We start from the raw sequence: 15,886 nt of genomic DNA on the forward strand, positions 1-15,886 counted from the left end.
CTGAAATTTGGCGGGGTGGGTCCAAAAAAATTTGGGTGGCGGTAACCAAATTTTTTGGCTTATATGCATGATAAAGAAAATAAATTGATTTGGGATCTTAATTATAAAATGATACATAAACTTTACATTAGTTTTAATTATTTTATAATTTATTTTAAACAAATATATATGTTGTAAAATATTAATTTACATCTTTAATTTTTTCTGCGGATGTAATTTACATTGATGATCAATATTAATATAAATACTAATTGTATAGTGGTAGTAGCATTACTAGTATAGTAGTAGTAGTACCATTAGTAGTAGGATTAGGCCTTCCACCCAAAAACGCAAAATTTTTCAAGATTCCCTGTCACATCGAATCTTTAGACGCATGCATAGAGTACTAAATATAGACGAAAATTAAAACTAATTGCATAGTTTGGTTGAAATTTACAAACGAAAGTGCTACTGTTGTATTGACTAGTATGACACAATGCCATATGTAGGGAGGATTAGTAGGAGGATTACTAGGAGGATTACTGGTATGACTAGTATTGTAGAGTCCATAGTAGCAGGATTAGTAGGAGGATTACTAATATGACTAGCATTGTAGTACTAGTAGTATTAGGCCAGTCTCAATGCATGTTTCATGAGAGTGTCATGCACATTAAATAGGGTGCCACCTAAGCAAAATTGCTGACTTGGCAGGATCATTAAATGAAGGAGTTTCATTAGATGAGAGAGGAGTTTCATCCCCATGAAACTCCTATGGCTCGGTTACCTAGTTTATAGTCTTGGTAACTGTGCCATGAAACTATGCATTGAGACTAGCCTTAGTAGTAGAAGTAGTATAGTGGTAGTAGTAGCATTAGTAGTAGGATTAGTATTCTTAGTAGTAGTAGTAATAGTAGTAGTAGTGGTAGTAGGTGGTAGTAGTAGTCAGAAAAGCATATGTATAGATTTTTTTATTTTATTTTAGTTTCAAATTGGTACAATTTAAAAGGTATTTAAAAAGTATAATAAAAAAGACAAAAAATTGTGAAAGTATAGATTTTTTATTTTATTTTAGTTTCAAATTGGTACAATTTAAAAGGTATTTAAAAAAGTATAATAAAAAAGACAAAAATTGTGAACCATATGGGCCCATCAAAGGCCATCAACCTCACCACGCTCAACCGAAAGGGAGCAGGGAGAGCCAATGGCCCAATACAGTTCACGGTATGGCATAGGAGTCTATGAGAAGGAGTTCGAGTTGGGGAGGAGAGCTTCGCCTTTTAAGTTGATTATTGTGTCCCTGAGCTAGTGAGGTGGGACTAAAATAGGCAAGCAACCACCACCAGTGACCCCGCGGTGGTGTGTACCATCTATAATTTGTAAATGGGTCGGCCCAGTTCGCTTCCCATTCCCCTTCGCATCCGTGACCCGTGACTCCTCAGCGGTGGTGGGGTTTGTAGCATCCGTGACCCCATTCCCTTCCCTTCCGCTTCCCATTCCCCTTGACATCCGTGACCAGTGACCCCACGGCGGCGGCGGTGTGTAGCACCCCGTGAGAGGCGACGGGAGCGAGGTAGAGGGAGCAAGGCAGACGCTGCAATGGCGGGCTCCAAGCGCGGCCACAACAGTCGCTACCAAGCTCGCAACGAGCGGGGTCAGTTCGCCATCAAAACCGAGGTGTACTACATCTCCTCGGATGACGATGTAGCTCCGGCACAACCACCAGCCAACCGCGTCAAAGAAGTTGCGCCATCCAAGTTCAAGAAGACCAGAACAGCTCCTCCTGTGAAGGGTGGCAAAGGGAAAGGGCAGGCGTCAACCCCGGTGAAGAACAAGGGTAACCCCGCGAAGAAGGTACCAGGGACTTCCCACTTGAATGCATTTGTGATTTGTGGTATTAGGGTTTCTGGTGGTTTGATTTGGTGGATTTCCTGTTCATTCGTGTGTAAAAACCCCTTAGGTATTAGGGTTTACGGTGGTTCGATTTGGTGGACTTCGTGTTCATTCCTGGTTCTTGTACAATTGAAGTTATTTGGTAATCTTTATTAGGTATGAATGGCAAAGCTAAATCAGGTAAGAATTATATCTCTGAATGTATGAGTTATTTGGTTTCTACTACATGTTAATTTACATATATTAAGCGACAAAAAAAATAATAGTGTCACAGTATGCAAAAGTATTGGATATGGTTGGCCTAATCACTACTAAGAGTATGTGATGAGTTAGGCACCTCTTAACTCTGAAGCTATGTGAAGCTATTATTAGATTTCGTTGAACCATCTATGTGATGACTTAGGCACCTCTAAAGAATTCATACTGAAATCAGTCTTGAGTTCTGAAAATACATACAGATTAGCCAAGACTGGTTGTAAATAAATTGGGTTAAACATTGTTAGTTTCTAATTAATACCTGCTACGAATAAGATCCTTTAGTCTAGTTCTGAAAATGGTACACTCTGAATATTTTTCAGGGGTTTGTTCAGATGTGAAAACTGTAGCTTTTTTTTAACACCTGAATCAACAACCTCAATCTGATGACACAATGCCACATGTAGGGCAGAGGAGCATATGCCTCAAGCCGATTTTTATTGTGGATTTGGGCTTGATGTTAATCTATCTGGATAATATTTTACTGTGGATTGTGGTTAGGAATTCCTGAACTGAGTAGCCACTATTTTTTATTCATTTTGCTACCTTGATCAATATATTTGTGTTTGGTAAATTGGTTGAAATGAGATAAGAAACAAATACTAATCTAACACATAACCTTAAATTCAATTACTTCTTTACTAATCTAAGTACTGTTTTATTCCAAACAGACCAGCAAGCCATCACCTTTTGAGAGTGATACGTCGTCTTATGATTTCTACACTGACTCAAGCGATGACAGCTCTGATGACCTGGCTGACTTATTTGAGAAGGCAATGGGGGACATTGACAGGAAGATGGATAAGTTGTACCGTATTGTGAAGAAGAGGTTTTTCCCAAATGACTAGAGTGCATTGTGAAGGCCAACATCTCCAGCTAGTGCATGCATGGTGTAGTATACATAAATGCAGATAGTGCATTCTGGTCCATGCTAAGCTAGGCTATGTTGGTTCTTGGTGATGCAGATTGTGCATTCTCTTTTGCTGTAGTTCCTGGTGCATGGTGATTCAAATCTAATGTAGTGTTTGGCAACTCAGTTGCCTTGAGACTTCTCGATCTGGTGCTAATGTAGTGTTTGGCAACTGAGTTGCCTAAGACTTGCCTGGTGCTAATATAATGTTTGGTAATATTATACTTTTGAGTTGCCTGTTCAGTTGTTCAGCAGGCACATGGTAATTAAAAGAATCAAATGTATGCATGCAGCATCCACATTAAGATATAGAATCAAATAGATCATAGTACATAGGTTCAGGCATTGCTGTTGCACATGGAAATTTTACACAAAAAAATCGTCATCCGAATCTTCTCCTTCTCTTGTACTAATGAATGGAGGGACGACTCCATCATCTATGTAAGTATCATCTGGGTCTTCAAATTCATCAAATAGATCATTGTACATAGGTTCAGGCATTGCTGTTGCAAGAGCCTGATTTATAACAGTAGCATCAACACTTTCCCCCTGACGACCATCCCTACTCCAAGTAGTGACATCTGCATTTTGTTGTTCAAGATTCATATCTTCCACTCCTACAACAACCGAGTCCAAATCGAGCTCACGCACCTCTTGAGTACGTTCAGCTTCAGGCATGGCAAACAAGTTTCTAGGCTGCATTCTAAGTGCATTGCACCAGTTTTGTTTCTTTGCATGTTTGACATAAAACACTTGCTCTGCTTGTGTGCTAAGGATGAAGGGCTCATCTGAATACTTGAACTGAGCCATATCAATATCAACCACCCCATATTGATCCTTATTGTACCCTCTAGATTTGTTCTTACTTGCTGTAGGGACATCAAACCAGTCGCATTGGAACAACATTACTTCATTCTCACCATGAAAATCAAGGCATATAATTCTCCTAAGCACGCCGTACCAGTCCATGTTTCCTGTACTTGCATCGCCCTTCACAAAAACACCACTGTTTTGTGTAGTTAAGAAGTTCTCTATGGAAGAGACCCGAAAAAGGAAGCCATTTATGTAACACCTATTGAACACAAGAGCCCGGGGGTCTAGACCACGAGATACATAATAAATATTTTCATCAATTTCCCCTGTTGCATGCAATGTACTGATCTGCATTGAGTAAATGTTTAGCAAATATTAGGAACAAAAAAATTCACAGCAGGCAGCATATCAAAAGTGAACAAAAAATATATTATCCATATAATTATTTGGGAGGACTCACTTTATGCTCAAACCATGATACAAACTCCTCCTTGTGTCTTTTATCAACAAGTCGAGGATCCTTTTTCTTTAGCTCATCCATATGATCACTTTTCAGAACAAAAGAAAATACGTTCATTAGTTTCATTCGTGAGCTCAGTAAAAACTATTTTAAAATATTACTTATTTTATCCATGGTGTGACCTCATCACAGTTGCTTAATATGTAATGCCTCATCCTCTGCATGTCAGTACTACAAACATTCTCTAGAGTACTTCCTTTCCTATCATAGTCAATCTTTGCAAAAATACTTAGACCACAAGGCGGTTCACTACCATTGGCACTTTCATGACGATCTGCAATTGAACCTTCAGGGTGCGCTTTGTTCTTGACATAGCCTTTAAGAGTGCGTAGGTACCTCTCAATAGGGTACATCCATCTGTAAAACACTGGGCCTGCAAGTCTAGCTTCATCAGCAAGATGTACTGGTAAGTGCATCATAATATCAAAAAAAGATGGTGGAAAAATCATCTCCAGTCGACAAAGAGTCTCCCGAATCGAGGCGCTAAGCTTTTCAATTTCTGCATCCTCCAACTCTTTTGAACATAATGAGTTAAAAAACCTACTTAGCTCGATCACAGGGATCACCACCTCTTCAGGCAATATGCTGCGCACCACTAAGGGCAAAAGCTTTTGCAAGATTATGTGCAGGTCATGAGTTTTAAGTCCTGAAAGCTTGCAACCATTGACATCCACACATCTCTTAATATTTGCAGCATAACCATCAGGGAACTTGACTCCATGTAAAAATTTACACAAAATTTTCTTGTCATCCTTACTTAGAGAGCATAACGCTGGCGGCAGGGTGTACTTACCCTTTTCTAGCACAGGATGTTGATCTTTCCTTATACCCAAATGTTGCATATCAAGTCAAGCCTTCTCACTGTCCTTACTTTTACCTGGTAACCCCACCAACGTCCCCAACAAGCTCTCACATATGTTCTTCTCAATATGCATGACATCCAAATTGTGTCGAATAAGCAATGATTCCCAGTAAGGAAGCTCAAAGAAAATACTCTTCTTTCTCCAATTGTGCCACCTATTTTCTTCATCATGGTGCTTCCTTTTCCTTGAATCCTTTCCAAAAGTAACTTGCTGGAAACTCTCATAGTCCCTCTTCACCTGCCTACCACTGAGTGGCACTGGAGCTTCCCTGGTTTCAGCCTTGTTATTGAAACTCGCCTTGTTCCTTCGCCACTTATGTTTGCTAGGCAAAAATCGGCGATGTCCCATGTAGCAATGCTTCGAGCCATATTTTAACCACAAATAATCAGTGTCTTTATGACAATAAGGGCAAGCAAACTTGCCTTTTGTGCTCCAACCAGATAACATCGCATATGCCGGGAAATCATTAATTGTCCATAGCAGCAGTGCACGCATAATAAATTCTTCTTCTCCTTGTCATCCCAAGTTTCAACTCCATCAACCCACAACTCTTTTAGCTCATCGATTAGAGGCTGCAAATATACATCAATGTTCACTCCAGGAGATTTAGGCCCAGGTATCAACATCGACATCATCCAATAAGGTTGTTTCAAACACAACTAAGGAGGCAGGTTATAGGGAATCAGTAACACAGGCCAACAAGTGTAATTAACATTCAACATTCCAAATGGATTAAAGCCATCGGATGCAAGTCCCAGTCTAATATTACGTGGATCCGAATCAAATTCTTTATACATTGTATTCACATGCTGTCATGCCTTAGAGTTTGCTGGGTGTCGCATTTTCCCATCACTAATGCATTCTTCCTTGTGCCACCGCATCAATGATGATGTTTCCTCTGACATGTATAATCTTTGAAGACGAGGAATAAGTGGAAAATACCTGAGAACCTTGCAAGGAGTTCGCTTCTTTGCTCCACCGCTATCACTAGATTCGCCAATCTCATCCGAATTCAAGTCTTTCTTCTTTCATCTACTCTCACCGCATGTTGGACACGTGTCCATATTTTCATATGGCCCACGAAATAGCACACAGTCATTAACACAAGCATGGATTTTAATGTACGTGAGTCCAAGCTCGCGTATAAGCTTCCGTGCTTTCTCAAAGCTGTCTGGGATAGAATGTCCTAGTGGGAGCGCATCCGACATCAGTTCAAGTGCTTTCCCTGTAGACTGGTTACTCCAACTACCCATGCATTTAAGCTGAAACAACCTGACCAAGAAAGATATCTTAGTAAGCTTTGAACCTGGGCACAACGCTTGCTGTGCATCTTTCAGCAATTCATAGAATTTCTTTGCACTCTCATTTGGCTCTTCATTCTCATTACCACTGTACACACCCCTTATTAATGCGGACACCAGATTCTTGGAAGATGATGCATCATCTGCAGAGCCAACATCCGGATCCCTATCATCGTTCTAAAGTTCAGCGACACCTTTCTCTTTGATATAATTATCATCGAACCCTCTAGTTACCAAGTGCATTTCAACCTCAGATTTTTTTTGTACACGACTCCACGACACCTTGAACATGGACACAGTGCAGTTTCTGATGTAATAGGTGCCTTCAAAAATAGTGTTAATAAATTTCTCAAGTCCTGCTTGCCACTTCTCTACTGCGATCATCTTCATTTTCCATATGCTACAAACAAAAGCAACACATAAAGATAATGAATTTTATTACTTATAAATAAAACCTAATTTTATTACTTATAACAGATCGTGAAATTAAGCTACAAAAATAATGCAACAAACTTACAGATGCATATGGTTATATTTGACATAAATAAAATCAAATTTGAATACTTAGAACGTACAATCACAAATTTACAGGAATTAGTACAATATAATTAAGATGCACAATCTAATTTTTTACACAAACCAATGCTATGGTCGTACGTGATGATGCAGAATTGTTGTCGATGATGGGGGCACGTACTTGTACGCAAGGCCACCACGACAACGGCTCCACAAACTTCAACGAAGAGCAGCGAGGGCAACGACGATGGCGATTGACGTGGCTGCAGCGAGGGAGATCGGGACGGCGCTGCAGCGAGGGAGTTCTGGACGGCGCTGCAGCGAGGGCCACGGCGTCGCTGCAGTGAGGGAGATCGGGACGGCGCTGCAGCAAGGGCAACGACTAGGGCACTGCAGCGCATGGTAGATGATGGCGCCGGCGCGTGAACAAGAGAGCGACGTTCTCAGGGAACGAACAAGACGGCGTGGTCATCATAATAATTTTAATAGTTCCACTTTTTCTAATCAATGTTTCATTAAATAATATAGTTTCCAACTCAAATTAAACTGCAAACATGTGTAAGGTGTAGTGGTAAATTCAAACCTCACAACCAACGTTTTTTTAGTTATTTTTTCTTATTAACCTGTACATCAAAATTTTTTTCTTTTGGAACGCAACAAACAATTAAATAAAATTAAATATATCTGTTGGAATATATATTGTTTTCGCAGCCATCAAATAAAGCATTGCAATAACATCTAATTATTGCAACGACAATATAACTACTCGCAACGCAAATCTAATCATGGCAACAGTTATCACCAATTGCAACCGTTCTATAATTGGTTGCAATAGTATGAAATTATCCGTTGCCATATGAATGGGCTATTGCAACCTTCAACCTGAGCGTTGCATTTTCATCTTCTAATTGCAACACCGATAAAATTGGAAGCAACATAATGTAAACCGTTGCAACAAATATGAATAATTGCAACCAATCTAAATTGGGTTGCGATAGCAATTACTTTTTGCAAGGCTCTCCATACTTATTTGAATGAAACAATTTGCGTGGCCAAAACTAGGATCTATAGCAACCAGATGTCCGAATGGTTGCGAAAGCACCCCATATTGCAACCAAAACTTGTTGTTGTAACAAAACAGCGTGGCATAAGGGTCAAAAGTTAGTAGTGTCACGTACAATCCCGAGAGTCAAATGGCTCTGACCTTAACCGTATAACTAGTATGTCTCTAGCAATTTAGTAGTTACTGAAAGGCGCTAGAGGGGGGTGCCTCGTGGTGTATAGAAGTCACTCCTACCTTGGTGTGTACAGTGCTGCGACCACATGTGCCTCTTGAAGTAGGTCGTCTATGCACACTTTCCACTGAAACCTCGTGGCTACTATTTTGTTAGGGTGACTAGTGAAAGGTTAAGTAGTGGAATCCGGTCACACTTCCTCGGTAGAAGTGGTGTGGGCCTTGCAAACCCCGACACTAGGGAACCACGGCTCGGGGGTAAAGTTGTACAATTTCTGCAGAAATCTAAAACCTATTATAACAGCCGAGCGCTCGGTCATGAGCGGCCTGGATCCTTCTTGGTTAGCGGTTACTTGGCATTACTTGGGAAAGGTGTTAATTTTGATTAACCACTTATGTAACCAGGGTTGGTTTATCATTAAAAATAACAAGTCTTGGTTAATAAAATATGACCAACTAAAATGCTAATCGCTGTTAAACCGAGTCAAGCCTTTGAGCCTTCATATACCCCTATGTTATACTTGCTAAGCATGGTGCGCTTACACTTCTTTATATTTCAATGAAAATCCCAGATGGGTAACAGATGTGTGTACTGAGGAGTTCCCTGAAGATGTCCAGGACTTCTAGAGTGTTGGTGTTCACCGGTTGGTGTCCCTGTGGCAGCAAGGGCTTAGCTTTCCGCTTTATGTAATAATGTTGCCATTGAGCAAGACTATGTGAGGTGTTTATGATGAATATGCGATGTAATAAAGTACTTTACTTTGATATAATTACAATTTGTGATAATATGTGTGTTTGGACATCCTGGGCGCACATATTTGAGTACTTGGTTTTGTTATCAAAACTGGGTGCGACAGCCATTAATTAGCTCATCCCCTTAGTCTTGGCATATCTCCAACAACACTTCTAAAGCTGCTACTTGGGCACCCTCCCAGGGAGTTTGACCATCGGATTCTACTATCCATCCTAGCCACTGTGGGTTGTTTGGGTAAGGAGGAACTGTAATTTGGATATCTACCCAAGGTAAAGATCCTGCATGCTCGGCCTCTGTCCAAGTGTACTGAGGTGGTTCCTCATATCCCACTGAACTCAGCACCCTCCACAACAAAGTAGGAGTGCCAAACATGTCCAGAAAAGTCTCACTTGCATGTGGGGCTGCCATCTGTAGGAAAGACCACAACTTGAGTAAGGAAGATTAATTACAAGGGAAGATAATTTAGATGTAGTTTCAGAATTATAAGAATTGAGTAGTGCATGAGAGATGTATGAATGATTCATGATGCATGCACGTTCCATACGTCCTTTCCTTTCCTAGAAGAAAGTTCTAACGGTATAGTCGGTGGCATACATACGTGCAGCCATTAATGATTCATGATGTCTACACGTTCCGTGGTTAGTGTACCTGCAGAAAATTTCATTTCAGCCCAACCCCACAAGAGTATATGTGCAGAAATGAAAATCCAATCATCTATATTCAAGTTAGGTACTCCGATATATATTCCCGAACATATATCGCAACACTCTACCCATTTGGGATACACCCATATATACATCAAACATTGACACATGGCTGCACCCACTATCCACAATTAAGTACCTTCATATATACATGTGTGAAACATGTAAATATTCCAGTAACCACAGCTAACACTCCCCTAGACCGACGGTTGGACGGTTATGCTCTCACAGCTCTCACTTACCGTAGCGTAGAGGCATATAGATCCATACATTACCACTCAAGCAAGTGGCATCCATACAATTTCACGCCGTATGGACGACGAAAGAAAACAAACATCGCTTACCATGGCGTAGATGTATATGATCCATTCATTACCACTTCAGTAAGTGTCATCCATATTATTGCACGCCATATGGACGACGAAAGGAAAAATCCCCATGTCAGTAGTATTAAGCCACCTAGAAGTCCTTATATGGGCATAAAGAGTATCACCACTAGCATGGTATATGCTATTGAAACATTTTTAAAACAGCCCTATGTATAGTATAATTTGCCAATTAGTTTGAGAAAACAAATTCATTTGTTTTTAAATACATCTATGATGGTTAAATGCTTAATCTTGCTTCGATGCCAGCTGTAACAGAACCGTCCAATTTATAATAACTCAAGTGAATTAGCGACCACAAAGCAGTCAAGCCAATGGACTTGAACCCATATAAACCCGGTAGTCCGACGAAATCTCAAAAGACCTCGATTCAACCAACATACAACCAAGATCGTACATGATCAAGCATCACCATCACAAATTACATCCATTCATCACAGAATATAGTTTTACAACACATCGGAGTTTAAACAAGTTATTACAAACCAGTTTAGTAGCGGAAGCAATGTAGTTTTGGAAACATCACACACTCAGTTTAATTTACATGCCAGTTCCATAGTCATCCCAACAAAAGCATAGCTGAAGATAAAGGAAGTGATCACGCCCATGATCTATTCATCGTCTACAGCCGGATGATGACAGTTAGCACAGTAGCCGTGATAAACGACATCATCTGCAACAAGGTTAAATAAAACCCTGAGTACGAGAATGTACTCAGCTAGACTTACCCGTCATAAACCAAAAATAAAAGTGACACCAAGGAGTATGCAAGACTTATCTTTGTGGACTGGTTTGACTTACCTTTTTGCATAAAAAGCTTTAGTTGTAAGTGACCCATTTGTAACATTTTAGCAGCAGGTTCATTACTTGACAACTATCCACTAGATTAGCACCTGTTCTAAGCACACACTTGAGTAATTAAGCATTTCAATAATAACCATATCTGGATTATCACTTTGCTATCCACATTCTCATCATAACCATTAAGTTTATTTAGTGAGTTCTACGTTGCCGCAGCCCAAGTCAAGTTCTCACTATCCGGGAGAGACGACGATTCGAATCGATTCCTATCCAGCTGGAGGGGTATTCCTAGCACTCACCTAAGCATACTTCATGACGCCAGCTCGGATCACCTTTAGCACAACTCCAGACCAATTCGCGGGTCTGTACGGCGCCGCACCCCCGGGACCGCCAATCTGCTAGGGTCAGGACTCTAACCTGACACCTCGGTCTTACGCTATTGACACCCCGCACATCCTTACTACCAACCGGGGTGCGCACTTTAACCAGATCGGGGTATCCGGCCGGAGATGTACTCGTAGGCTTCGCGGTCGGAACGACTTATCCGGCCAACTAAGTGTTAGGCATGCGTTCAACATGACACCGGGACATACAGCGATTCGGTCCTTAAACGACACAGACGGGGATAGATTCACACCCAAGACCTCCATGCCTTGTTGCTGCACTATCGTCATCAACCCGGTCTCAAGTTCATTATTAGCACATGGTTATTTCCACGATAGCAAATATAGCCAACCGTGATCAGCATCCACCTATCTCTCGCAGGTGACAGGAAATCACCCGGCTTCTACCGAGCTAAGCATGGCTAAGCATCATTTCGATCCTAGACCTACTTAGGTAAGGTAGGAGGTGGACAAGGTAGTTAATTATGCAGCAAGGGTGTCATAATGCTGCGGGGCTTGCCTTCAATGTAGGTGGACGGGCGGTGGTCGGGACACTCTGGCAGATCCTCCTCCTCAACTCCTTGAGGTGGCTCCCCTTATTGTTCATCCGGCTCCGGCAGCTCGTACTCCAAGACCGTCACTCCTTTGGGTGCACCTATGTATGCATGACAAGTGATGAACATAGAGAATGCACATAGGATGCAACATGTCATGATGCTGAGCAAGGAACACATGGCAAGGTATAAACATAAGCATAAACTCCAAAAATTAATTGAATCATTGAATAACCAGTAAGTGCATACTTCTTCTCTGGTAGCGAGGCTAACTAGACAAGTCAATCAACTTGAGCTACTTCTAGATAGCAACTGGTGTCATATACAGATTACCAGTCACATGTTTTCGTTATAACTTAAGCATCAGGTGACCAAACCAAGTAAGTAGATACTTTTTGGAAATCTTAGCAAATTGTCTACAATTCACTTTTAGACCTCCTAGAACGATTCCCAACCGAAATATACTAAAACAGACAAAGTTGGCTGGCTGTCTTGGAAAATCCAGAGAGCAAGCACTTTGCAGCAGCTACTAGCAACATTCATAACTTTTAAACTACTCAACCAAATGTCATGAAATTTGGACACGAAGTAGATAAGCAAGTTAGCTACAAGTTTGTTATAGACAAGCTTTCCAGAAATCTTTATCTTCAATCCGTTCTTGAAGAAAAGCTATCAGCTACTTAGGAATGCTCTAGGAAAGGCATAAATAGCAAAAGTAATATTTTACACATAACAAAAAGGTAACCTAGGTTCAATCCAAATGCACCAGTAGATAGAACATGTTCAAGAAACACCAGAAAACAGCATGGCAAGGTCTAAACTCATTTCTAATATCACCTTTTCTATTTCTTTAATTATTAAGGTGATTTAATGAGCATGCACTACAAGTGCTCCAAAAATCCTAAGAAAATTACAGCAAGCTATTTATACTATCATAAGGTTACTATAAAATTCTCAGGGCACTTGCACATGCAGATTGTGAGCTACAAAAATAACAAGCTAACAGTGACATTCAAGGCATAAATGTGAAACCCTATCAAAAAGTGTCAAACAACAGATTTCAGATTTTTTCTAGCTTTGTTTACATATGAGTACAACACCCAGCAAGTTTCACCATAAAATGAGTTATAGTCTATTTACTAAAAATACCACAAAAACTCCTATTTGAGCAAGAAATATTTATAACTTCACAATCAGACATCCTAAAATCATGAGAAATTTATCAGAGCCTATTCATGCCATAAGTAACCATACCCTAAATTTGCATGGCCACTAGATCAACAGATCTCAAGATATAATTACCTCTTATTAAATCAAGATTAAATTATATCTATTTATTTTTGCAAAAACATGGCATGTTTCATATTTTTAATAAAAACTATATTACCATAAGAACCTAGGAAAATTGAAACCACATCATTTGGATCTGTAAAACTCAAGATATGGATTTTACAAAAACAGCAAAGGATCTGCTAAACAGTAAACCAGAGGTGTGAGAGTGAGTGGCTGGGATCCGCTGACACACGGGACCCACGTGACAGAGAGACAGAGACAGGGGAGACGCTCGTCGCCGGCGAAACTCGACGACGGTGAGGTCTCGGTCGGATCCAAGGGCATCTACACGTTCCTCTCTTCAAGGCGAACTCGTTGACCTACTTCACTCGCGCTCTACTGGACCCTAGGGTGCTCGCCATCGCGAATGGCGGAGCGGCGGTGCTGTGCGGCGTTACGCCGGCGAACCTAGGCAACGGCGACGTGGTAGAGGTTGCGGACGAGCAAGAGCGACTCAAGGCGAAGCTATAGGAAGAAGAATCATGGCCAGAGGTGAACCAGAGAGGTCTGGCCACGTTGCCGGTGATCTCTGTGAACTCCAGCAAGGTGGAGCTCGCGACGGAGTTGGCAATGCGGCCTCACTGGTGCCCGGCTAAGGGAAAGAAGTGGACGCCGAGGTAGAGGATGTCGAGGCGGAGCTCTTGGTGGACTGGCTTGGCCGGAGACGCGGTGGAGCGGCCGGGAGAGCTTGCCGAAGCACGGCGGAGCTCGCCGAGGCAATGGCAGAGCGAAATGGAGCGCTCTGAGCGAGTGGAGGTCGCGTCTGAGGCGTCCACTCGGTGCGTGGCGACTTGAGGACGCCGTGGGAGCAGACAGGAGGGGCCGTCGATGGCGTACGGCCGACAGGTGGCCGGACACGCGGCAGCAGGTGAACTCTGTCCAAACTGAATCGTTTTTCTAAATCGCCCGATTGTAGTGTCTGAAACCCGATCTTCAACAACGTTTTACTCTCAGCTCACTCGATGGTTTTGTCTCGAGTTTGATCCTTTGGGTAGAGCTACACGAGATCTACATGTTTGCTTAAAAGATCAAAGTCTAATTCAGCATAGATTTCAAACCACAAGGCTCCCAAGAACCCAATGTCGAATCTGCCGAATCCCAGACTTAGCCAAATTCGGCTAAGTGTCGAAACAGCACTGATTTCTTGCTTGTGGGCTAAAATCGAAGGTGTTCCAAGCTTTTTCATAAAAAGTCATCAACATAAATTTTGTGGCTTATGAAATTTACTACAACTTTGTTTTAGATGTCATTTACATGCAAGGTTTCTAACACCAGTATCATAAAACATCTTTGAAAAGAGGTCTAGGGGGTCAACTAGGTCAACCTAGGGTTAACCATGACTTAGGGGTATTTTTGGACGAAACCCCCAACATAAACTTTGTTCAAAATGTTATTCTAAACATGATTAAAGTATGTTGGAAGACAATGTACACTTGTATGCATTGGTCACCCATTACAATCAATCATAGCAAGTCATATAGCAATTCAATCATATAGTATATGTAGCAAATGACATGTGATCATGGTATGATGCTCATGAGTGATCATGATGATGCTTATGTTGATGCACTACTCATGGTTAACATGCAAGCTAACACTAGGAGTATTACATTTACACCTACCTATCTATCTAGGTTAAGTTAGAGCGTAGATCAGTTCTCCCATTTCCATGTGGATACGATAAAACCTTTAATCGGGTAAAAGCTACAACGGTATCCGTGCGCTTGCGGAATTATCTGTGTGCATATAAATACCATAGTACACTCTAGTGCTATGCTAGGGGTGACAACCTAGTATTCAAGTGGTGTTAGCAAGTGTCAACAGAACGCACCTCCAGCTGTGGCATCTATGTGCCCCTTTGACATGGTCGTGAGGCCTTCGTAGAAGTTCTGGATCACAAGCCAGTCTTCCATTCCATGATGAGGATAGGCCCGGATGTACTCCTAGAGCCTCTCCCATGCTTCGGGTATGGACTCAAGTGAAGACTGCTGGAAGTTAGAGATCTTCCCCCTCAGACCGCTGGTCCTGCTCATGGGGAAGAACTTGGCGAGGAATGCCGCGGAGCACTTTTCCCATGTGTCAACAGCTTCCTTGTTCTAATAAAACCATTGTTTTGCCTTTTCGGTGAGGAAAAAGGGAAACAGACAGAGCCTGATGCTGTTCTGCGCGACGTCCTTGATGACGACGATGTCGCACAGCTCAAGGAAGTTCTGAAGGTGGGCGTTGGCATCCTCGCTTGGCAGGCCACATAATTGGCTTGCCTGCACCATAGAGATGAGGCCAGTGCAGATCTCGAAGCTTCGATTCCCCACATTGACAGCGGGCCCAGTCGACATGTTGGCAACAGCGGGAGTGGAGTAGTCACGGAGTGTCTTGGCCATAACGATTGGTGCGGTTGGTGCTGGAACGGTTGATTCGCTTGGCGGTTGCGTAGCAGAAGAAGAGACGGTATGAACCCTTCTCTTCCTTAGGAGTGTTTCTGGATCACTGTGGAAGTTTGCCGGCAAGTTGAAACCGCTCATACACTATCCTGTTTTCATTCCAATAAAATGAGGAAGAAAACAATAAAGTTATCCTGCTTAATCTATGGCTACCAATGCTTATTATGCAATCAATGTTTATGCCAGTATGATTTTTTTCTTCCCCGGCAACAGAACCTAAAATGCTTGTTGGCATTTCTTAGCATCACTA

At 41.7% G+C, this 15,886-nt stretch overlaps 1 protein-coding gene across 1 annotated transcript; it reads left to right on the top strand.

The window, feature by feature from the left end:
- On the top strand, positions 1,576-3,191 carry LOC110431879. The gene is made up of 2 exons (XM_021451609.1): positions 1,576-1,830; positions 2,796-3,191. The coding sequence occupies exons 1-2, from the start codon at positions 1,576-1,578 to the stop codon at positions 2,970-2,972; spliced, it is 432 nt and encodes a 143-aa protein (XP_021307284.1). The 3' UTR covers positions 2,973-3,191.

The sequence above is a fragment of the Sorghum bicolor genome, chromosome 1, assembly GCF_000003195.3.
Source record: "Sorghum bicolor cultivar BTx623 chromosome 1, Sorghum_bicolor_NCBIv3, whole genome shotgun sequence".
NCBI classification, from domain to species: domain Eukaryota; kingdom Viridiplantae; phylum Streptophyta; class Magnoliopsida; order Poales; family Poaceae; genus Sorghum; species Sorghum bicolor.